Below are 23,422 nucleotides of genomic sequence, written 5' to 3' on the forward strand. Positions count from 1 at the left end.
TAAGTCACACTGATAAATTTACTTACAGGCATATTGACAGTGACTTCTTGGTCTCTGGGCCAGAAGGTGACCAGGACTGGGCTGCTGATTCTTTAAAACTGTATCAGACTTTCAAGGTTTCTTTTCACACACACACCCGCCCCCGCTTCCTTTTAATTGTAAAAGCCAAACACATCATAAGTCATACAACTGAATTACCTCAATTATCTTCGGTTAATTTTGCTGACAAAAGTATATTGCGAATTTTAATTTTTCCAAACATTGGTAAAGACCTATAGTCATAGTTTAGTATTCAGTATATTTTCTTCTAGACCATCAAGATCAAGCATTATCTTCCATTTATGCTCTTTAAATTTTAATGATTTGCATAGAAGAAAAAAATAATGGTTAATTGGCTGTTTCTAGGTTAAGACTAAATTTTTCCATGAAACTATAGTAGCTCTCATTTTTTTTCATAAGTATTGAGGGGAAATTTTAATTCACTTTCATTTGTTTGTTCTAGAGTTAAGAAATTGATAAAACTTTTGGTGGTTATGAAATTATTGTCATAACTTCATGAGAGCCCTTATATATAAAGTCATTTCTATAGGAATTAGACTCTTGGATTATTTGGGTCTCCAAATATTTTCCTCTTTATTTTTAATCTTAAAGCTATCTTACATGTATTTTAGTGATTTTCAAGTATATGAATAGATAGAAGGAAAGACTAGATATTATTTATGAGTAAAAACCCCATTATCTTTACGTATCTGTGAGTAAAAGTTTATTAGAACAGAAAAGCTGATCCATACTTCTGTAGAAGCCAGAGACTAGAATTCTAGTTTTTCTGTTGAAATGCAATTTCCAAAGAAATTGACTACTCTCAAATCTTTGTTAATGAAATCTGACTGTGATTCAGATTGAGATCAATTACACTAAACTGCTATAAGAAGGGAGGGATACTGCTTAGGACGAGAAATTGAAACTCATGTAAAATACCAGTCTGCAAAATTAAGGGCCATCTCTCTGTGTATTTTCCCTGCTGTAAATAATATCTGTTACTTGCTGCTTGATACTTCACTTGATTTTGTCACCTGAGTTTTACATACAAGTTGTGTTTTTCCTTTTTGTAAAATTAGTTATGGATTTTCAGCATCTCAGCCAGGACAATATAGTAAAGGTATAGATAGAGCATAAAATGGTGCTTTGACTTTTTTTCTCATCTAAAAGAAATTTTAAATAATGCATCAGGGATTAAAGTTGACCATATATTATCCACCCATCCCAAAGGCAGTCGTAGGCTTAACGTTTATTTTCTCTTTTTTTGTCTCTTCTGTTTTCTTTAGAATTTTATGTTCTGCTAAATTGCTATATACAGCTTCTATAGAGTGAGATGAAGGCTAGAGAAAGGAGGCAAGTTCTGAGCAGTAGTTTTAGGGCAGTGAGGGAACAGCTTTAGTAAGAGAGGAAAATTATCTAGAGATACAGGAATTTTAGAGTGTAGAATGTTGGTGAGGATGTGTTTGTGGTCTTGTAAACTGGGATATAAATTACTTGAATATAGAATTATCTTTATTGTTTTATGTTCTGTGATGCTTTGCATATCATGTTATGTATAACACAGGGCTAGTGAATTCATTTCTTTAAGAAGTTTGCTTCATTGGAAAAAAACGCAGTTGACATTCAGTTTAGGTATACCGTGATTTTTTTGTGGACCGAATGACTTGGATTTGCAAGGCAATTGGGTGATAACTGTCATCCAAGATGAATTGGCTACTATTTCCCTTTTATAATATGTTGCGGTAATTCTGGTGCTTTATTAGTTTATCCCATAGTGTTTGAACTGGTATCTTCTAATAGGGAAACTTATGGGTAGAGATGTAACAAGAGAGTAACTCTTTAAAAAAAAAAATTATTTTTTCATTTATTTTTTTTAAAGATTTATTTGTTTATGCATACAAGACCTGGGATGTAGGACAGAGGTGCAGGGAGGGTTAGAGTCACCAGAGACAGAGTGGGGAGCAGAACAGGGGGATTGACTGAAATACACTGCTGAGGTGAGCCGCGGGTGAGGCAGGAGAGGTCTGCTGCGCCATGTGGGTAGCTCCCTGGCTGCCCGAGGATCTAACTCTGTGTTGCAGAGGCTGGGGATAGCTTCACCGTGCTATGCTTAACCCCTTGCGCCACCAGGGAGGCCCTATTTTCTCTCTTTGCACAAGGAGATTACTTTGTTCTGAACCATTTGAGAGTAAACTGTAAGATAGGATGCTCTTTTATTTTTTTTTTTTAAAGATTTTATTTATTTATTCATGTAAGAACTGGGGTGTAGATCAGAGGTGCTAGGAGGATAGGGAGGATGAGAGGATTCATCAGACACAAGGTGGGGAGCAGAACAGGCACATCTGCTGAAATATACTGCTGAGGGGAGCAGTGGGTGTGACAGGAGAGGTCTGCTGCGCCATGCGGGTTATCTCCCTGGTTGGGGACTGAACTCATGCTGCAGTGGCTGGGACTAGCTTGATAGCACTGAGACTTTAATCCCTGCACCACCAGGGAGGCCCAAGACAGAATGCTCTTTTACAAAATACTTAAATGTGTTTCCTAAAAACAAGGTTATTTTCTAATATAACTATAGTACAGTTACCAAAGTGAGGAAATTAACATTGAAACAATGCTGTTACAGTTCTTAGTCAAATTTTGCCACTTACCCAATCATGTCCTTATAGTCAAAAAGATTTTGCTTTGATTTTAATGGCATCTAGTGTATCATGTATTACATTTACTTGTTATATATCTCTTTAGTCTCCTAACCTAGAATAGTCCCTTGAAAGTCAACATGAGTTTTTTCGTCTTCAAAAACTGACATATTATGGGCCTCCCTGGTGGCGCAATGGTTGAGCGCTGTGTTGCGAAGCTGCCCGAAGCCTGGTTCGATCCCCGGCTGTTACCCGGCCACTGGAGGAGGGTCCCGCATGGCGCGCAGACCTCTCCTGCTGCCCCCTGCTCCCCTCAGCAGTGTGCTTCGGTCCTTCTGCCTGCTCTGCTCCCCGCTCTGGCTCTGGTGAATTCTCTCACCCTCCCGCGCTTCTGACTGTACCCAGTGCTTGTATAAATAAATAAATAAATAAATCTTTAAAAAAAAAAAAAGGACATATTTTATGAATACAAGGCATTTATTTTATACAGTGCTTCTCAAATTGAATTTATTTCCTCATGATTAGAATCAGGTTCTGATTTTTGGTATTACTATAGAGTTGATGTCTCAGTGAATCATATCAAAAGAAGGCATATGATGTTATTTTTCTAGTGATATTAATATATTTTTAAAGATTTTTTTTTCTTTCCTAGTTGATATTTCCAGCCACAAGATTTTTCTTTTAAAGTTTTAGCTCTTAATGTTTATGAGTTAGAGACTAGGGCAGAAGCATATTAAAAATACATTATATTTTCAAAGCACTTAAAATATTTTGTAATAATGCATTTCATAAATTTGCTGATAAAGGAAGATAGAGAGAAACCCGCCATGTGAATGTTGCCTTAAAACTCAACATAAGTTTGGTGAATGAGAAGAGAATAGAGTCAAACTATTGATTACCAAAGTTTCTAATTTAGGTTTCTTGCTACTTATTAAGTTAAATTTAGCATCTAAATGAATGCTATAAATTTTTTTTCATGTTTATCTTCTATTAGATTTTCTTATTTGTGGTATTGGTTTGTTCTAGGTGACAGGGAACAAGTATAGAATTGTGTACAATATTTTTCTTGTAGCTTCTCATGTTGCTGAGACATTCAAAAATAATCTTTTTTCTGTTTAGAAATTAGGTAGGACCATTGCCAGAAAACTAATACTGCTAATCTAGCTGTCCATTCTCTTCTCCCTCCATATGCACTACTCTAGTATTTTACTTGTGCTGAATGGGGCTAGGGAGACCCTTAGCACATAAGTGGTTTTATACTTTTTCAGATCCCCCTGAGTCCAGCCATGCCGGCTCCCATGTGGCTGTGACGGCCCAGCATGCCCCATGTTGAGATGATCCAGTTACTGAAGGACTGCTCACGCGGGGAGCCGGCCTATTGGGAGGGGGTTGGGTGAGTTCATTTCTTTCATTTTAATGGAAAAAGTTTATGGTGTGACTAGGAAGAACACACCTTACAAATAAAAATGGATTGCTGGACCCTTTCATGGCTAAGCCATTCTACTTCTTTCTTAAGATCATTTCTGTATAATAAAGTGTTTCTAAGCAGAAGAAATTTAAAGAATCTTTAATTTGAATGACTTTTTGAATATAAAGGAATATCAGTAAATTAAGATGTGACCCAGTTATGAAAGACTATTTTAAAAAGATAGCTTTTTAAAATTCTAAGACTGAAACAGTCTCACATTAGTCTTTTTTAGTCATAAATTTCATTTAGAATGACTTCAAACATAACCTAACGCTTATCCTAAGCATTAGAAAACTATCAGTCTGTTATGTTGTAACCTAAAGATTTTCCAAGGCTACCTCAAGAGTGTAGTTCACGTCTGGAAAACACATGTTTGTCTCTAATTCCTGCGAGGGTAATATTGTGTCTTTTTCTATGATTTTTAAGTTGGTTTCTGAAATACTGCTCTTTGGAGTATTGGTGCTATTACTATCCACACGGAGAATGGAATCTTAAGTTGTCTTTGCTTATACTTTTTAACATTTTGAAATTTAGTTCTTGGGAAGTAGAACTGGGCAAATCTGCTTCTGGAGAAAGTTTCCTGAGGCATGGATAGTGTTTGTTTCTTGTAAATTATGAAACCTATCTGTTAGCCCATTTGATGGTGATAATCGGTGAGTAAAACTTCCAGTTTCAGTCAGGCAACAAAAACAGCAGCTAGAGAAACAGTTCTTAAGAGGCAGGTTGGCATTTTAAGTTAGAGAACTTAGCCAGAAGGAACATTTGTAAAGAATAGCCAGTATTTCTGCCTATTGTGTGGCCTTGATTCTCAGTTTATCCTCTGATTATTATATCCTTATTTAAATGTATTTGGCTTTAAGTATAGTTTATTAAATTTAGTATACCTCTTTACTCCTAAAAAGAACATAGGTATTCTATGTCATCTCTGGGATTTATTTTACCGTAGCCTTTCTTTAGTACTCATAATTTCATATTGGATAGTCTTTGGATGTTTGCTTGCCTGTAGTCTTACCTCACACTGTCCTGTCCCACTCATTGCCTCCAGACTGCTTCTTTACATGTTGCTTTACTAAGTTAGTCCCTTCCACTCAAAAACCTGAAGTTCAGCAAGTTTTGGACCTTTTTTTTTTTTAATTGCATAGGACTGTGGTGGGAGGTGGGAAGAGTGAGAGGTTTCACCAAAGACAGAGTGGGGAACAAAACAGGAGGTGGATTTATTGAAATATACTGCTAGGGCAAATCGAGGGTCAGGAAAGGTCTGCTGCACCATGGGTGGGTTAGCTCGCTGGCCAGGGATCAAACTCTGGCCCTCAGGCCATAGCCATGGTCTCTCAGAGACTTAACCCCTAGGCCACCAAGGTGGCCCCAAGTGTCAGAACTTAATGCTTATATGCTTAATCCTCTGTGTTTTTAGCAGCTTTTGATAATAGAGTCAAGTATTTTAGAGGCTATTTAATCTTTATCCTAATTAGTTGAAACATGGTTTTTTCAAATTGGCTATTAGTTTGTGTTTTAGCTGCTAGTCTTTGATGCAACAGAATCAAGTGGTGGTGTTTGGGGCAATCCACAATTAATCAGAAAAACAATGATAGCATGACAAATTGACTATGTTCTAACATATTAACTAATTCTGTATCACAGGAATATGATAAAGGGGACAGACAATGTGTGTATAGGAGAGAGGGAATGTGAATGTACTAAAGGAATAGACTGATTACTGGGTAGGGTTCAAGATGCGCTTGAGGTGAAAAATGTGAAACCACATACTGTCATTGTGTCTCTTAGTCTAACCATATTAAAATTGAACACATACAGGCTAGAGTAAACAGATAAAGCAAGAGAGATGGGAAATGTAGGTTTACTCAAGATTGATTATAATGATTGATTGGAATTTAGTGTGGCTAAAGAAGGACAAGAAATGAGAGAGTGTTATAAAGGTGATAGAATCAATGGAGTTAAGGTCCTGGTGAGACTGAAGGATTGTGGAGTTGGGGTATTAGGGGGAATGAATTTGAAAGATGTGAGGGAATAATCAAAGAATTGTATGAAACTGAGAATTGAGAGGGCTTGATAGTTAATATATTTCTGGAAATGAGTTCTTGAGTTATGGGGAAAGGACAAAGAGGACTTTGAGTAACCAGGAGACCAAGGACAGGAGGGCTTCTTACTTGTGAGTAGTATTTTTGTTGTTAGTATAGTCATTGATTCTTTTAATAAGAAAATATTCTGGGCCTCCCTGGTGGCGCAAGGGGTTAAGCACCGCACTATGAAGCAATCCACAGCCTCTGCAGGTTTGATCCCCGGCCAGCCAGGGAGAAACCGAATGGCAAGGCAGACCTCTTCTGTCTCACCCACTGCTCCCCTCAGCAGTGTATTTCGGTCAATCTGTCTGTTCTGTTCTCCGCTCTGTCTCTGGTGGATCATCTCTCTCACACACACACACACACACACACACACACACCCGCCCCCGCATCTCTGGTCTGTGCCCCAGCTCTTGTATGCATAAATGAATAAATCTAAGAAAAGAAAAGAAAATATGCCTCTGAATTTAGGCAGAAGTACTTAAATGGTATACTTTCTACTTAACAGTATAGAATACCCCCAGTTGAAACAAAGATTTAAAGGATGTATATTCAGTCCTATCTCAAGAGTAAACTTCTCAGATGTTGCCATTATCTGGATTAGGTATCCTTAATCTGGGACCCATGGATGGACTCTGAAATCGTGTATAATTTTTTTTTTTAAGATTTATTTATTTATTTATACAAGCACTGGGTACAGTCAGAAGCGTGGAAGGGTGAGAGAATTCACCAGAGCCAGAGCGGGGAGCAGAGCAGGCAGAAGGACCGAAGTACACTGCTGAGGGGAGCAGCGGGCGGCAGGAGAGGTCTGCGCGCCATGTGGGACCCTCCTCTGGTGGCCGGGGAGCAGCCGGGGATCAAACCAGCGCCGCAGAGGGCGCGGGCAGCTTCGCAACCCAGCCCTCAACCGCTGCGCCACCGGGGAGACCCTGAAATCGTGTATAATTTTTTTTAAAGATTTATTTTTATTTCTGCATAGAAGAACTGGGGTATAGGCCAGAGGTATGGGGTGAAGAGGCTTCACCATAGACTAACAGGGGAACAGAACAGGCAGACTGACTGAAATATATTGCTGAGGGAAGCAGCAGGTGAGACAGGAAAGGTCTGCTGCACCATGTGGTTTAGCTCCCTGGCCGGGAATCAAACTTATGTCATAGTGACTGCTGATAGCTTGATGGTGCTGGGACTTAACGCCTTGTGCCACCAGGGAGACCCCATGTGTATAATATTTGTATGCGTGCAAAAGGATTTCTGGGGAAGTGTTCATGGATTGTATTAAAGTATTTAAGAACTGCTGATCTATATATAGACAAAAAGTAATTGCATAGGAAAGATATATAATGTTTGAGTATAGATTTTAAAATCTGAATATCAAGAGAATTTTGTGTTCTATAGCTTAAGACATAGCTAACATTCCTGATTTTCATTTGTTTCAGGGAAATGAAAACAAATTAATATGTAACTTTATCTGAATAGCTGGGGGAAGAGGTCTTAGGATGCTTAAATATTGCTTCATTAAATTAATTTTTTAAAATTGCTCCTGTTCTTAAATTTTAGTACATGACCCTCAACCCTTCTACTAAGAGGAAGAATGCTGCTTCCCCAGACAGGAAGCCCTCAAAGAAATCCAAGACAGACAACTCTTTGAGTTCACCACTAAATCCTAAACTATGGTGTCATGTACACTTGAAGAAATCTTTGAATGGCTCGCCACTCAAAGTAAAGAACTCAAAGAATTCCAAATCTCCAGAACAGCATCTGGAGGAAGTGATGAAGATGATGTCACCTAACAAACTACATGCTAACTTTCACATTCCTAAGAAAGGCCCAGGTGCCAAGAAACCAGGGAAGCACAGTGACAAACCTTTGAAAGCAAAGGGCAGGAGCAAAGGCATCCTGAATGGACAGAAATCCACAGGGAATTCTAAATCTCCCAAAAAGGGGTTGAAGACACCTAAAACCAAAATGAAACAGATGACTTTGTTGGATATGGCCAAAGGCACTCAGAAGATGAACCGAGCCCCACGGAATTCGGGGGGTACACCTAGGTCCTCTAGTAAACCTCACAAACATCTGCCTCCTGCTGCCCTACACCTTATTGCCTACTACAAAGAAAACAAAGACAGGGAGGACAAGAAGAGTGCCCTGTCCTGTGTTATCTCCAAAACTGCTCGTCTTCTTTCTAGTGAGGATAGAGCTCGTCTCCCAGAAGAATTGCGTAGTATTGTTCAAAAACGCTTTGAACTTCTTGAGCACAAAAAGAGGTGGGCCTCTATGTCTGAGGAGCAACGCAAAGAATATTTGAAAAAGAAGCGAGAGGAGCTGAAAGAAAAGTTGAAGGAGAAGGCCAAGGAACGAAGAGAGAAAGAAATGCTTGAGAAACTAGAAAAACAGAAGCGATATGAGGACCAAGAGATAGCTGGCAAAAATCTTCCAGCATTTAGATTAGTGGATACCCCCGAAGGACTGCCTAACACACTCTTTGGGGATGTGGCCATGGTGGTTGAGTTTTTGAGCTGTTATTCTGGGCTACTCTTACCGGATGCTCAGTATCCTATTACTGCTGTGTCCCTCATGGAAGCCTTGAGCGCAGAAAAGGGTGGCTTTTTATACCTGAATAGAGTGTTGGTCATCCTCTTACAGACCTTATTACAAGATGAAATAGCAGAAGACTATGGTGAATTGGGAATGAAGCTGTCGGAAATTCCTCTAACTCTGCATTCTGTTTCAGAGTTGGTGCGACTCTGTTTGCGCAAATCTGATGTTCAGGAGGAAAGTGAGGCCTCAGACACAGAGGACAATAAAGATTCAGCATCATTTGAGGACAATGAGGTACAAGATGAGTTCTTAGAAAAACTGGAGACTTCTGAATTTTTTGAGCTAACCTCAGAAGAAAAGCTACAGATCTTGACAGCACTCTGTCACCGGATTCTCATGACATACTCGGTGCAAGACCATATGGAAACCAGACAGCAGATGTCTGCAGAGTTGTGGAAGGAACGACTTGCTGTATTGAAGGAAGAAAATGATAAGAAGAGAGCAGAGAAACAGAAAAGGAAGGAAATGGAAGCCAGAAATAAAGAAAATGGAAAAGAGGAGAATGGGTTAGGCAAATCTGATAGAAAAAAAGAAATTGTGAAGTTTGAGCCCCAAGTAGATATGGAAGCAGAAGATATGATTAGTGCTGTAAAGAGCAGACGGCTGCTTGCCATTCAGGCTAAGAAGGAGCGAGAAATCCAGGAGAGAGAAATGAAAGGTAAACTCTCTTGTTGAGAGAAATGTAAAAGTTGTTTAGAAGATAGTGAAGGGATAGAAATTAGTAGTAAAGTCTTATATTTGTCATAACTGTTTTAATTATTTCTGTATATAATAGTGAGGTATGGAATACTCTAGCAGGGTTGTTTAGCCTGGTATTCTTCAGTCAGTGATAGTGTAACTATTAATGCGATGTTGGCATCCTTTCTAGGTGAAGTAAAGGACCAAATTTACAAATACACATAATAGAAGTAACTTTTGATTTGGAAATTGCTGACCTGGATTTAAATCCTATCTCTAATTTTAGCTGTATTCCTTTGGGCAAGTTGCTCATCCATGCCTCAATTTCTTTCTTTTTTTTTTTTCTTTAAGATTTATTTATTTATATAAGCACTGGGTACAGTCAGAAGTGTGGGAGGGTGAGAGAATTCACCAGAGAGGGGAGCAGAGCAGGCAGAAGGACCGAAGTACACTGCTGAGGGGAGCAGCGGGAGTCAGGAGAGGTCTGCGCGCCATGCGGGATCCTCCTCCAGTGGCCCGGGAGCAGCCGGGGATCAAACCGGCACCTCAGAGGCCGTGAGCAGCTTCGCAATCCTGCACTCAACCGCTGCACCACCGGGGAGGCCCATGCCTCAATTTCTTTTATGCTTTTTAAGATTATTCTAACAATTCAATGACAAGGTATTTGAAGCCCTCATAGTTGCCTACTCAGATAATAATCTGAGAACATAAAAATTGGGGGCTTTGATGGCACTATCAAATCTGACCTTTTTAAATAGCTTTATTAAGAAGTAGTTGACATACAATTCATCTGTTTATAGTATACAAAAATTCAGTATTTTTTGACATATTCATAGATATGTATAATCTTCACTGCAGTCAATTTTAGGACATTTCTTTACCTTAAAAAGAAACCCTGTACCCTTTAGTTGTCATCAGCCCATTCTTCCCAATCCTAAACAGTCTTTATAGATTTGCCTATTATAACTTACTATATAAATGGAATTGTATAATAAAAATGGGGTCTTTTGTGACTGTCTTCACTTAGAATGTTTTCAAGGTTCCTCCATGTCATAACATTTCAGTACTTCATCACTTTTTATGTATGACTGAATAATATTCCATTGTTTTATATATATATATAACATATATATAAAAAACATTTTGTTTATCCATTCATCAATTGATGGACATTTTGGCCCTTATAATGCTGCTTAAACATTGTTGTACATGCTTGTGTGTAGATGTATGTTTTCCTTTCTTGAATATATATCTAGAAATGGAATTCTGAGTCATATAGTAACTATATTTAACCATTTGAGGAACTGCTAGATTGTTCAAAGTGGCTGCAGGGTTTTCCATTCCTGCCAACAATGTATGAAGGTTTGGATTCCTCCACTTCCTTGCATCCTCACCAGTACTTGTTACTGTATGACACTTTAATTTAGGCCATCCTCCTAGTGCTTGTAAATTGATATCTCATTGTGGCTTCAAATTTTTTGGTAGTTTTGGGGGTTTTTTGTATGTGTGTTTTTTATTGAGGTAACATGGGTTTACAGCATCGTACATGAACTCGAGGTATAGATTCACACCCTTTTAGGTGTGTGTTACCCTACTGTACCCACCACCAAGATATCCATAATCCTCCATCATGGAGGAGGTCCATTGGACCCCTCTACTCTTTCTTCCCTGCCACCACTCTCACCCCTTAATTTTACAGACTGGTAGCCTTAATTTTACAGTCAGATTTCAAGTTTTTTTTGGTTTAGTTTTATTTTTTCCTTTGTTTTGTGTCTTTATATCTTACGTGAGTGAAATCAATCAATCCGTTTTTCTATCAGACTTTTTGCACTTAGAGTAGTTTTTTTTTTTATAGCTGAGTAGTATTCCATTATATATATATACCACATCATCTTAATTCATTTTATCTGTCAGGCACTTGTGGTATTTCAGTACCTTGGCTGTTGTAAATAGTGCTGCAATGAACACAAGTGCGTATAGCCTTTATTTTATTTTATTTTTTTTAATTATTATTTTTTTAAGATTTATTTATTTATCTGTATAAGCACTGGGTACAGTCAGAAGCGCGGGAGGGTGAGAGAATTCACCGAGCCAGAGCGGGTAGCAGAGCAGGCAGAAGGACTGAAGCACACTGCTGAGGAGAGCTGCGGGCGCAGCAGGAGAGATCGGTGCGCCATGTGGGACCCTCGCCTGTGGCTGGGGATCGAACCGACGCTGCAGAGGCTGCGGGCAGCTTCGCAGCCCAGCGCTCAATCACTGTGCCACCTGGGAGGCCCTCGCTCCTTTTTTTTAAAAAAGATTTTATTTATTTATAGAAGAACCGGGGTACAGGCCAGAGGCGCGGGAGGGTGAGAGAATTCACCTGAGAGAGAGCAGGGAGCAGAACAGGCAGACGGACTGAAGACACTGCTGAGGGGAGCAGCAGGTGAGAAAGGAGAGGTCTGCTGCGCCATGTGGGAATCTCTCTGGAGCTGTGATCAACCTGTAGCTCAACCCGCAGCACTACTGGGGAGGCCCTCTCCCTCCTTCCTAACCTCAGAGCTATCATGGTATTTGGTGTCCACTGACTTTTGAAAATAATTTTACATTATTGGATTACCTGCTTTGTAAATGTCCAATATTTTTATTGTTTTGACTTGCTTTACCCAATTCTGTCTAACTCCCTCCATTTTGTTGCACATGGCTGCATTACATCCCTTCTTGTGACCGAATAGTACTCCATAGTGTGAGTGTACCGTATCTTCCTGATCCAGTTGTCCAATTGATGGATATTTATTGCCAGTACTTGGTTTCTGTCTTTTTTTTTTTTTAATAATGGGCCACTCGATGTGAGGTGGTAGCTCGTGGTTTTAGTTTGCATTTCCTTGATGGTAAGTTATGATAAGTATTTTTCATGTGCCTTTTGGCTGTCTTCCTATATATCTCCCCAAAAAAGTATCTGTTTAACTGCTCTGCCCATTTTTGATTGGGTTATTTGTTTTCTTGTTGAGTTGTATGAATTCTCTGTAGACCTTGGCTATTAGCCCTTCATTGGATGTGTGAAGTGCAAATATTATCTCCCGTTTGGGTAGGGGTGTCTTTTTGTTTTAATGATTAGTTAATTTTGCTGTACAGATGTTTGTTGTATATTTGTTTATTTTTGCTGTTCCCCATGCCATTGTAGTTGGGTCTCCAAAGACATCACTGTGAAACCTCTCATTGTGGTTTTGACATTCATTTCTTTGATGACTAATGATGTGGAGCATCTTTTCATGTGCCAGTTGGTCATATGTATGTCATTGTTGTAGAATGTTAATTTAGATCCTTTGTCAACTTTCAAATTGGGGTTTTTTTCCTTGTATTTTTTTTTTTTTAATAGAGGCATGCTTTATTTATTTGTTTGCTGGCTTGTTTGTTTGTTTTTGTTTATACATGCACTGGGTACAGTCAGAAGTGCGGGAGGGTGAGAGAATTCACCAGAGCCAGAGCAGGGAGCAGAGCAGGCAGAAGGACCGAAGTACACTGCTGAGGGGAGCAGCGGGCGGCAGGAGAGTTCTGCGCGCCATGTGGGACCCTCCTCTGGTGGCCGGGGAGCAGCCAGGGATCGAACCGGCGCCGCAGAGGCCGCGGGCAGCTTCGCAACCCAGCGCTCAACCGCTGCGCCACCGGGGAGGCCCCTTTTTTCCTTGTATTTTAAAAAATATTCATTTGTGCATAGAAGAATTGGGGCGTAGGCCAGAAATGTGGGGTGAGCGGATTCAACAGAGACAGTATGGGGAGCAGAACAGGGAGCTCTATTGAAATGCACTGCTAAGGGGAGCAGCAGGCAAGACAGCAGGCAAGGAGAGGTCTGCTGTGCCATATGTGGGTGCTCCCTTGCCAGGGATTGAACTCCTGAACTCCCGTAGGGGTGGTAACTCTGAGACTTAACCCCTAGACCACCAGGGAGGCCCCTCAATTTTTTTTTAAATTATTGAATCATAAGTATTCTTTATATATTATGATACAAATCCCTTATCACATATGTAATCCAGAAATATTTTTTTCCATTTTGTGTATTGTCTTTTCACTTTGATAGTGTTCATGGCCTTGGAAATTTAAACTTTTTTGATGAAACCTAATTTATATATATATTTTTTGGGGAGGGGGGTGGTGTTGCTCTTGATTTTGGTGTCATATTTAGAAACCTGTGAGCACATCTAGGGTCATGAAGATTTACCTCTGTGTGTCTTCTGAAACTCTGGTAGTTTAAACTTTTACATTAAGGCCTTTGGTTTATTTTGATTTAATTTTTGTATTTATACATAGGTACATATATAGATATCTCATGAAATGATGTAAGTGAGGGTCTGGCTACATTCTTTTGCATGCTGTATCCCACTGTCATTTGTTATAAAGACTATTCTTTCTCCATTGAATGATCTTGGTGCCCTCCTTGAAAGTTATTTGACATAGACAACATTGATTTATTTCTTCTCAGCTCTCAATTTCTATTTCATTGATTGTATCTCCTAACGACAATACCACAGTGTCTTATGTTACTGTAAGGGATAAATTTTAAATTGGGGAAGAGTGAACCCCCTAACTTGTTCTTTTCTGGATTGTTTTGACTCTTGGGATCCTTTTGAGGTTTCACAGTAATTTTAGAATCTGTTTAATTTCTTCAAAGAAGTCAGCTGGGAGTCTGATAAGGGACTGTGTTAAACCTATAGAGCAACAAGATGTGCATATATACACAATGGAATACTATTTTGCAATCAAATAAGATAAACTCTGGCCATTTGTGGCAACATGGATGGAGATGGGAGGGATTATGCTCAGTGAAATAAGTCAGAAGGAAAAAGAAAAATATCAATGGTTTCACTTATAGCAGGAATATAGGGGAATCAAATAAGGGATCAGAAAAATAACAATAATAAAAAAATAACAAAATTTACAAACAACTGTAAATCAGAGACATTCTGCAGGGGAGGGGGAGGGGGAGGGAGAGGGACTATGGTGATGTGCACAGGTGAATTAATTAGTGGTGGGGATTTTATGGGCTACACCTGACAGGAGAAAGCAAACATTGTACAAAAATGAACAGTGATGTAAAATATATATAAATTAATAAAAAACCCTTATAGCTCAATTTTGAGATTCTTGCCATCTTACTTAATATTTTGTCTGATCCATGAACACAAGATATTTTCAATTTATTTGGATTTTTAATATGTTTCAATAATTTAGAGTAAAAATTTGGTACTTTGTTAAATTTATTCCTAATTAATTCTTAGCACCCAAGAATTCTTCTTTGCCATCCTTCATTCATGTTTTTATCTCGCTTCTTGCATTGTGAAGACCCTGGCACCAGTCAGTACATTTGTTTAATTCATCAATCTTAGTAAAATATTAGTTTCAGGGTTGCTATTAGTTGCAAAAGAATCTTCCTAGTAAATTAAGTTTGTGTTTCCCCTGCAGTTTTTGTTTTTCCTTTAAGACTAAATTGTATTGATTACTGTTAAAGTGTCTAACCACATGAAACTTTTTAGCTTATGAAATGTAAATGGGTAAATACCATTTATTTGCAGAAGTGGAGACTAAAGAGAGATGGGCAGATACCTAGAAATAAATTGTCTTAAATTTTGTATGAGAGATTTTAGGTTAAGTTAGACAATTTTTTTACTTGAGAAGTTCTTTCATTAGAAAATATACAAAATTTCTTTTTAAAGTAGATTTTTGTTTATACTCCTTAAGGCCACCGAAATGTTTTTACATATATATCTTGTGTGTATGTGTGTATATGTGCTTTTAATTTTAAATACCTATACAGAAAGTCTAATTGTATTTGAAATAATAATCTAACTGTATATATAACTTCAGCTATATTTTACATAATGTATAATAATTTGTTAAATTTTTTGAAGTGTTCCTCTGTGTTAGGATTAATCTTTAACATAGGAAAAAGGAAAAGCATGTGATGCTCTGTTATTTATATGGGGAATTAAAGGAAAAAAAATATTATTTTGCCCAGTCCAGTATTTGATTAGAGTTCAGGTCTTTTGCTATTTATTTAGTTTAGTGCTATAAGCTCTGAAATTAAACCTGGTGTACTTTTTTTTTTTTTTTTTTAAAGATTTATTTAGGGCCTCCCTGGTGGCACAGGGGTTAAAGACAGCGCTATCAAGCTACTGCCAGCCACTGCAGCACTATGGAGTTCGATCCATGGCCAGCCAGGGAAGTGACCCACATGGCGCAGCAGACCTCTCCTGTCTCACCTGCTGCTCCCCTCAGCCATGTATTTCAATAGATCTGCCTGTTCTGCTCCCCACTCTGTCCCTGGTGAATCCTCTCACCCTCCTCCCCCACCTCTGGCCTGTACCCCAGTTCTTGTATGCATAAATAAATCTTTAAAAAAATAAAGATTTATTTATGCATACAAGAGCTGGGGTGTAGGCCAGAGGTGCGGGGGCACGGAAGGGGTAAGAGGATTCACCAGAGACAGAGTAGGGAGCAGAACAGTGGATTGACTGAAATACATTGCTGAGGCGAGCAGCAGGTGAGACTGGAGAGGTCTGCTGCACCATGTGGGTTAGCTCCCTAGCAGGGGATCGAACTCTTGCTTGCAGTAGCTGCTGATTGCTTCATAGTGCTGAGAATTGACCCATTGCACCACCAGGGAGGAAACCTGGCCTTTTGATGACTTCCCCCAGATTGTTTTTGTTTGTAGCTGTTTGAGAAAGCTTTTCCTATGTTGTGATTTGACCATTACATTAGTTTCCCCTTATCTGCAATTTTGATCACTGTAGTTTTAGTTACTCATCATTAACCGTGGCCTGAAAATATGTACAATAAGATATTTTGAGATAGTTTGACTTATATTACAGCATATTGTTATAAATGGCCTATTTTGTTAGTGTTATTAGTCTCTTATTGTGCTTAATTTATAAATTAAGCCTTATCGTGTATATGTATGTAAGGGGAAAAACGTACTGTGTATCCCATTTGTACTATAAAAACTGCCAGACATATAACCTGTGATTGAGGGCAGGGATGCAACTATTATATACTTGTTATTGTTTATCTTATTCTGTACTCTGCTGTAAACACTTGCAAACATAGTTTCATTCATACTAGAAAACTGTTTATTAAAGGTAACAAGTACCATTTTGGTTTTAAAAAAGATTTGTCCTGATTTTTTAAGGTAATGTCTTTAGACTGATAAATTTTTCAGGTACTTACCATATTGTATGTAGATGGAATTATCAGTAAGGTATCAAGGTTAAAAATTCTGGCATTGTAATTAGCAGTGCTCTGTTACTTACAGTATCAAATTTTGTGATAGTTATGGAAAAACTTAAAAGGCAAAATTACTGTACTTTTGTTGTTGAGGAAAATTTCTGTCTAGATAAATAAATCAATGTGGTGAATCAACAGAAATAGAATAGTATTCGGTATGCAGTAATGGTGACTATCCAAAGTACTTTCCTGCCCTTATTTTTTGTTGTTTTTAACCAAGACTAATAAGCTGATTTACTGTCAAATTCCTTACCACTGAAATGTGTTTCATTTGAAATAGCTATTGTTTTACTCACCTTGATCTTTCTGTGACTGGTCCTGTCAGAAAATGTTTCAGTTAGTTTCATTTTAGGGCTATTTTAAGATTAAAATTAATAATTAGTAAGATTAATATTTAAAAATATTAAGTAGGTAAATTTTGGAGAGGAGAGATTTTGCATTGAGTTGATGGCAAAATCAAAGAACATTTGGGAACCTGGTAGAAATTGCTGCCTTATATGTCATTTCTAAAAGCAGATTAGAATTAGGAGGAAACTGCATTTCTATAAAATCTACTTTAAACCAGGCATTTTCATTCAATGTCTAATTTAATTTGTAAGAGTGGAATTCACTAGAAAAAAAAAATCTAGTTAATTCTTTTTATCTTTACCAGTGAAATTAGAACGCGAAGCAGAAGAAGAACGAATACGAAAGCACAAAGCAGCTGCTGAGAAGGCTTTCCAGGAAGGAATTGCCAAGGCAAAACTAGTCATGAGAAGGACCCCTATTGGTACAGATCGAAACCATAATAGGTAAGTTAGTAAGCTTAATTTCTGCCATTGTAGGGCCATTATATTGCTACTAGTTACGAAATTGTCAAAAGTACTTAAAGATAGATAAACATCCCTATTTGTGGATCTTAGAACCTAAATTGCTTGTTACCCTTGATCGACTATTTACTGTGCCAAATCCTAGGATTACAAATTTAAAGAAGACCTGATCCTGTTTTTGAAGATAATCCAAATATAAAGCTTAAATTATGGTACTAAAGGTCTTTAAAAATTATATTTTAAATAGATACAATGTATGAAACCTAAAGTAGAGAAGTATTAAAAGTTACAAAAATTATAGCTATTCAATAAGTTTTTTTTTTTTTTAAAAAAAGATTTATTTATTTATTTATGCAAGTACTGAGTACAGTCAGAAACGCTGGAGGGTGAGAGAATTCACCAGAGCCAGAGTGGGGAACAGAACAGGCAGACTGACAAAATACACTGCTGAGGGGAGCAGCGAGTGCGGCAGGAGAGGTCTGTCGCGCCATGTGGGGCCCTTGTGGGTGGCCAGGGATCAAACCAGCGCTGCAGAGGCTGCAGGCAGCTTTGCAGCCCAGGGCTCACCTGCTGCACCACCTCGGGAGGCCCGAAATAAGTTTTAAATTTAAAAAATTTGTACTTTTTGCTTTATAATTTATGTTTGAATGCTATAATCATCTTCATCAACAGTAAAGTCATCCTGCATTCGTGAGCTATCATTTTATTAACACGTGGTTGTGATTTATAGATACTGGCTCTTCTCAGATGAAGTTCCAGGATTGTTCATTGAAAAAGGCTGGGTACATGACAGCATTGATTACCGATTCAGCCATCACCGCAAAGACCATGCAGATTCTCCTGATGAGGACTACTGTCCCCGTAGTATGTATATCTATTATTTATTTTATACTACTCAAGAGGGGTCAATATTTAGGACTGTCATTACTCTGTCACCTTTTCCATTTACAAAGTGTCTTTATGTTTTATTAGGTAGATATATTTGAGTGGAGTGGGAGGATGTGAAATACATAAAAAGAAGGAAGGAAACTAATATTTGATTACCAACTTTGCTCTAGGCCTAGTGTATAAAGAGCTTGAATATTAGACTGTTTGGATCTTAAATTTTATACAAGTTGTTTTCAAGCTTTTGTGCTCTAGAAATGTCAGGATGTCAGGGGCTAAATTGAAGTAAAACTCATCCTTTTACACTTTTAAAATGTATTGATATTTCTGCAGTATTTCTTATGTGCTGACCAATTTTTCATCTGTGATACAAGACAGTTGAGGTCTTGGATGATTCTGGTGAGGAGGAACATAGCAAATACCTAGCTAAAAATAAGTGAGACAGTCACCTTCAATTATATAATTATTCAAGTGTATAGAGAATATCTCAGATAATGTGCTATGAGATGTTTAAGGTAAATTATCACCTATTTGACACATGAATATAATTAATGACCAGTATCTATGATACTGGTTGTTAGATTTGGCGCTGTGTGTTGCTTAGGCTTGAAACTTGGAATCACATGTTTAGTACATTCAACCTAATGTGTACATTTTTCACAGGTAAGAAAGCAAACCTAGGCAAAAATGTAAGCATGAACACACATGTACCAGAAGTTGCTGTAGAGACTACAACTCCCAAACAAGGACAGAACTTATGGTAATGTGAGCATTCATGTGGTTGCTCATTCTTTTTCCTTTTCATTGTTAAGAAAGTATTTAACCTGGCAATACCAGTGAGTGATTATTTAGCTGAGATTCTTTTTGTGTGACTTCAGTTTCTTAGATATGTAAATTCATTCATTGCTTTAAAAGCAGAGCTGTATTTTTTTCTTAATAAGAAAATTCTTGTTTTTTTCTAAGGTGTGGGATTTTATTTCCATGCTGCCCCCTCATGTAACTTTTGGTATACTGTGTATTAACTTTGGGAATGGAAGTATTTAGGATTTTTATCTTTATTAAGAAATACAAATTTGTTTACATAGCCATTGCTCTCCCTTTGTGTTGATTCTGCTTTTGTAGGCAGGGAGCTAGGTTTTTTAAAATGATTTTTTTCTACTTTGTGATTGCTTTTACTGCTTTAGTTATGATTATCTTTGGCTTAATGACTTTCATCTTTTATTTTTTGGATATAAGCTTACTCTTTGAAGGTTTAATGGACAAATGTGCTTATTAATGTCCTAAAACTCATCTGAATTTTAGTAGGAAACATTGGCTTCGGTGGCCTAGGATAAAGTTAACTTTAGGCTTCATGAAACAGTAAATTATTTGTTCTGCTTGTGAGAGAGTTTGGAATTTTTGCTCTTCTAAATCCCACCATCAAGCCTAGATCCCTTTAGTGTTTGGGGGATTTTTGTTTTTCCTCCCTAGTGATCAGGTCTGTTTTGTCCCTGCAGGTTTTTATGTGATAGTCAGAAAGAACTGGATGAGCTGCTAAATTGCCTTCATCCTCAGGGAATTAGAGAAAGTCAACTCAAAGAGAGACTAGAGAAGAGGTAAGGATTTTCATCTTGTTCCTCACATCTTCTCTTCAACATTAGATATAAGTGTCTTAGATACTTTTGCTTATCTGTAAAGCTATTCAAGTAATTATAAACAATGTAATTTTTGATGTTTCTGTAGCTTGGTGTTTTCTTTGTTTAATGGAAGAAATAAGAGCTTACTTGGGAAAATAGTCTTTCAAGCCATGTATATAGAGGGTAGCACACCCACCTTCAAGCTGGCAACCTCATTGTAGTTAGGCAGCCTTATAAATACAACTCCACATTAGTTGATGTTCAAAAAAATTTTTTATTATTTATTTATGCATACAAGAGCTGGGGTACAGGCCAGAGATGCGGGGGGCGGGGGGCGGTTAGGCGGTGGTGTGAGAGGATTCACCAGAGACAGTGGGAAACAGAACAGGCAGATTGACCGAAGTACACTGCTGAGGGGAGCAGCGAGCAAGATAGGAGAGGTCTGCATCGCCACGTGAGTTGCTCCCTGGCCGGCTGGGGATCGAACTCGTGCTGCAGATGCTGCGGATTGCTTCATAGTGCGGTGCTTGCCACCAGGTAGGCCCAATGTTCAAAATTTTTTTATGAATATTCAGAGTAGCCAAAACATGAAAACATTCTAAATATCTATCAGCTGATGGATGGATAAACAAAATGTTGTATATCCACAAATTCAGCCATAAAAAGAAATGCAGGGGCCTCCTTAGTGGCACAGTGGGTAAAGACATAGCACTACGAAGCTATCTGCAACCACTGCAGCACGAGTTTGATCCCCGGCCAGGGAGCTACCCACATGGCACAGCAGTCCTCTCCTGACTTGCAGCTGCATATTGTGTAATTCTATTTATGTGAGACAGCCAATGGAATAGGCAAGTCCATAGAGACAAAAAGTAGATTAGTGTTTGCCAGAATATAGAGGAAGGGTAGAATTGTGAGTGACTCTTCACAGGTATGGAATTTCTTTCTGTGGTATTGAAATGTTTTGAAATTAGGTAGTTTTAATGTTTCTACAGCATAAAAATCAATGAAAATGTATGCTTTAAAATGGTAAGTTTAATGTTATGTGAATTATATCTCAAAAAAAAAAAAAGGGCCACCCAAATCAGAAACTCTTCTTTGCAGATTGCTTGTGTCCTCCTTATAGCCTCTGTTTCTAACAAAGGTAGGGTAAAGTTTCAGTCAAGATCACTTAAATTCTGGCTTCATGTGTTTACAGTTGAATTTGTTTGAAGCGAGAAGGGAAATAAGCTCAGCACATACTCTGCAACTTTGCCAAATTTTTATGAATAATAATAGATATGTCATGTTGGTTTTAGTTTGCTGCATGCATACATTAAAATTGTATTCAGAATCCTACTGTTTTGTTTTGTTTTGTTTAAATATTTATTTATTTATACAAGCATTGGGGTACAGTCAGAAGCGTGGGAGGGTGAGAGAATTCACCAGAGCCAGAGCGGGGAGCAGAACAGGCAGACTGACGAAGAAATACACTGCTTGAGGGGAGCAGCGGGAGAGGCAGGAGAGGTCTATCGCGCCATGTGGGACCCTCGCCGGTGGCCAGGGATCGAACCGGTGCTGCAGAGGCTGCAGGCAGCTTCGCAGGCCAGTGCTCAACCGCTGCGCCACTAGGGGAGGCCCTGTTTTTTTTGTTGATTTTTTTTTTTTTTTAAGATTTATTTATGTATATAAGGGCTGGGGTGTAGACCAGAGATTTGGAGGGGACAAGAGGATTCACCAGAGACAGAGTGGGGAGCAGAAAAGGCGGGTTGACTGAAATACACTGCTGAGAGGAATAGCAGGTGAGACAGGAGAGGTCTGCTGAGCCATGTGGGCTGTCTCCCTGGCCAGGCATCAAACTCTTGCTGCAGTGGCTGCTGATAGCTTAATAGTGCTGAGACTTAACCTCTTGCGCCACCAGGGAGGCCCCAGAATCCTACTGTCTTTAATACAGATGTGACTAGGCAAAGTAAGGTGAGGGTGGATGTTAGTACACAAAACAGGAAAGGCATACAGTTCTATGTTTCTGCAATTTGGTTAAAGTATTTGATAGCCTCATATGTTTCATATGTTGTATTCTTTCATTCTTTAAATGTGAACATATTTAATCTTTCCTTTGAGGGTTAGAGATTGTCAGAATTCAAAACAAAACTTAATACTTTTTTTTTTTTTTGCTTTATTGAACATGGGGCGCAAAACTTATTTTTGAACTTGACTGTTAAGTATTAGGTAGTCTGGGACCCACTGTTTTTTACTAAGCATTATTTTACCAAAGAGCCATTTTTGTGTTTTTTTTTTTTTTTCCTAACAGAACTCCATCATTTTCCTTTCTCTATATTGTACTGTGACTCTAACCCCATGTTATGTATCTTTGTTGCTGTTGTTGATTATTTTGAGTTGCTTCCTCTCAGGTGGCCAGGGAGATAGGATAATATATCATGAAGCATTTGAGGTTCAAATTTATAACACAGAAATGTATATGCTTTAGGTAAGAAACTATGTAAACTGATGAATATAGAAAGGGTATGTTAAATATATCTCAATTTTAAAAGAATAATTAAAAATGAGTGTACAAAAAAAAGGCCAGGCCAATTGGAAACAAAGTTTTTATTATATCCATTGAACATTTATAAAATTGGCATCTGCTTAGCCATAAAAACAATCTCAGCAGATTTAAAAAGGTAATGAACTGCAGGATAGAGTCTCTGATTGATGACAGTAAAATTATAAACAAATTCCTTAAAGATGTTCAAAAAGATCTTAACTGGTAGTAAGTTATATTCTAGATAACACTGAGATCAAAGGAGAAAATAAAAGGGAAATGATGTATCTAAAAAGTAGTGAAAGAAAACCAGAGGACAATAATTTTTTTTAAAAACCCTTATTATTGGGCCTCCCCAGTAGCGCAGCGGTTGAGCTCTGGGTTGCGGGGCTGCACGCAGCCTCTGCAGCGCTGGTTCAATCCCCGGCTGCTCCCCGGCCGCCGGAGGAGGGTCCCACATGGCGCGCAGACCTCTCCTGCTGCCCGCTGCTCCCCTCAGCAGTGTACTTCGGTCCCTCTGCCTGCTCTGCTCCCCGCTCTGGCTCTGGTGAATTCTCTCAACCTCCCGTGCTTCTGACTGTACCCAGTGCTTGTATAAATAAATAAAAATAAGTGAATCTTTTTAAAAAATAAATAAATAACTGATAAAACATACTTTAAAAAAAAATAAAACCCTTATTATTAAGAAAGAAGAAAGTACTTAGATAACCTTGAGCTTTACTTTTCAGTGAAGGTTATGGCTTACCTAGGGTAGAGATTTTTGTTGCTGGGACTTCAGAGGGTTAATCATTAGTGTGAGAGTGAACTTGAACATCCTTGTGTGGGTTTTCATCTCAG

At 38.3% G+C, this 23,422-nt stretch overlaps 1 protein-coding gene across 1 annotated transcript in view; it reads left to right on the plus strand.

Annotated features, from left to right (window-relative positions):
- BAZ1B (bromodomain adjacent to zinc finger domain 1B) overlaps positions 1 to 23,422 on the plus strand; it is a gene marked incomplete at its 5' end in the record, with an annotated part of 70,085 nt that overhangs the window by 25,262 nt on the left and 21,401 nt on the right. The window contains 5 exons of the mRNA XM_084250488.1: positions 7,782 to 9,480; positions 17,410 to 17,548; positions 18,297 to 18,430; positions 19,115 to 19,211; positions 19,948 to 20,046. Of these exons, the coding sequence (XP_084106614.1) occupies positions 7,782 to 9,480; positions 17,410 to 17,548; positions 18,297 to 18,430; positions 19,115 to 19,211; positions 19,948 to 20,046 (2,168 nt within the window). The remainder of the gene's footprint in view (positions 1 to 7,781; positions 9,481 to 17,409; positions 17,549 to 18,296; positions 18,431 to 19,114; positions 19,212 to 19,947; positions 20,047 to 23,422) is intronic.

This window comes from Talpa europaea (genome assembly GCF_964194135.1).
Source record: "Talpa europaea genome assembly, chromosome: 12".
Classification (NCBI taxonomy): Eukaryota; Metazoa; Chordata; class Mammalia; order Eulipotyphla; family Talpidae; genus Talpa; species Talpa europaea.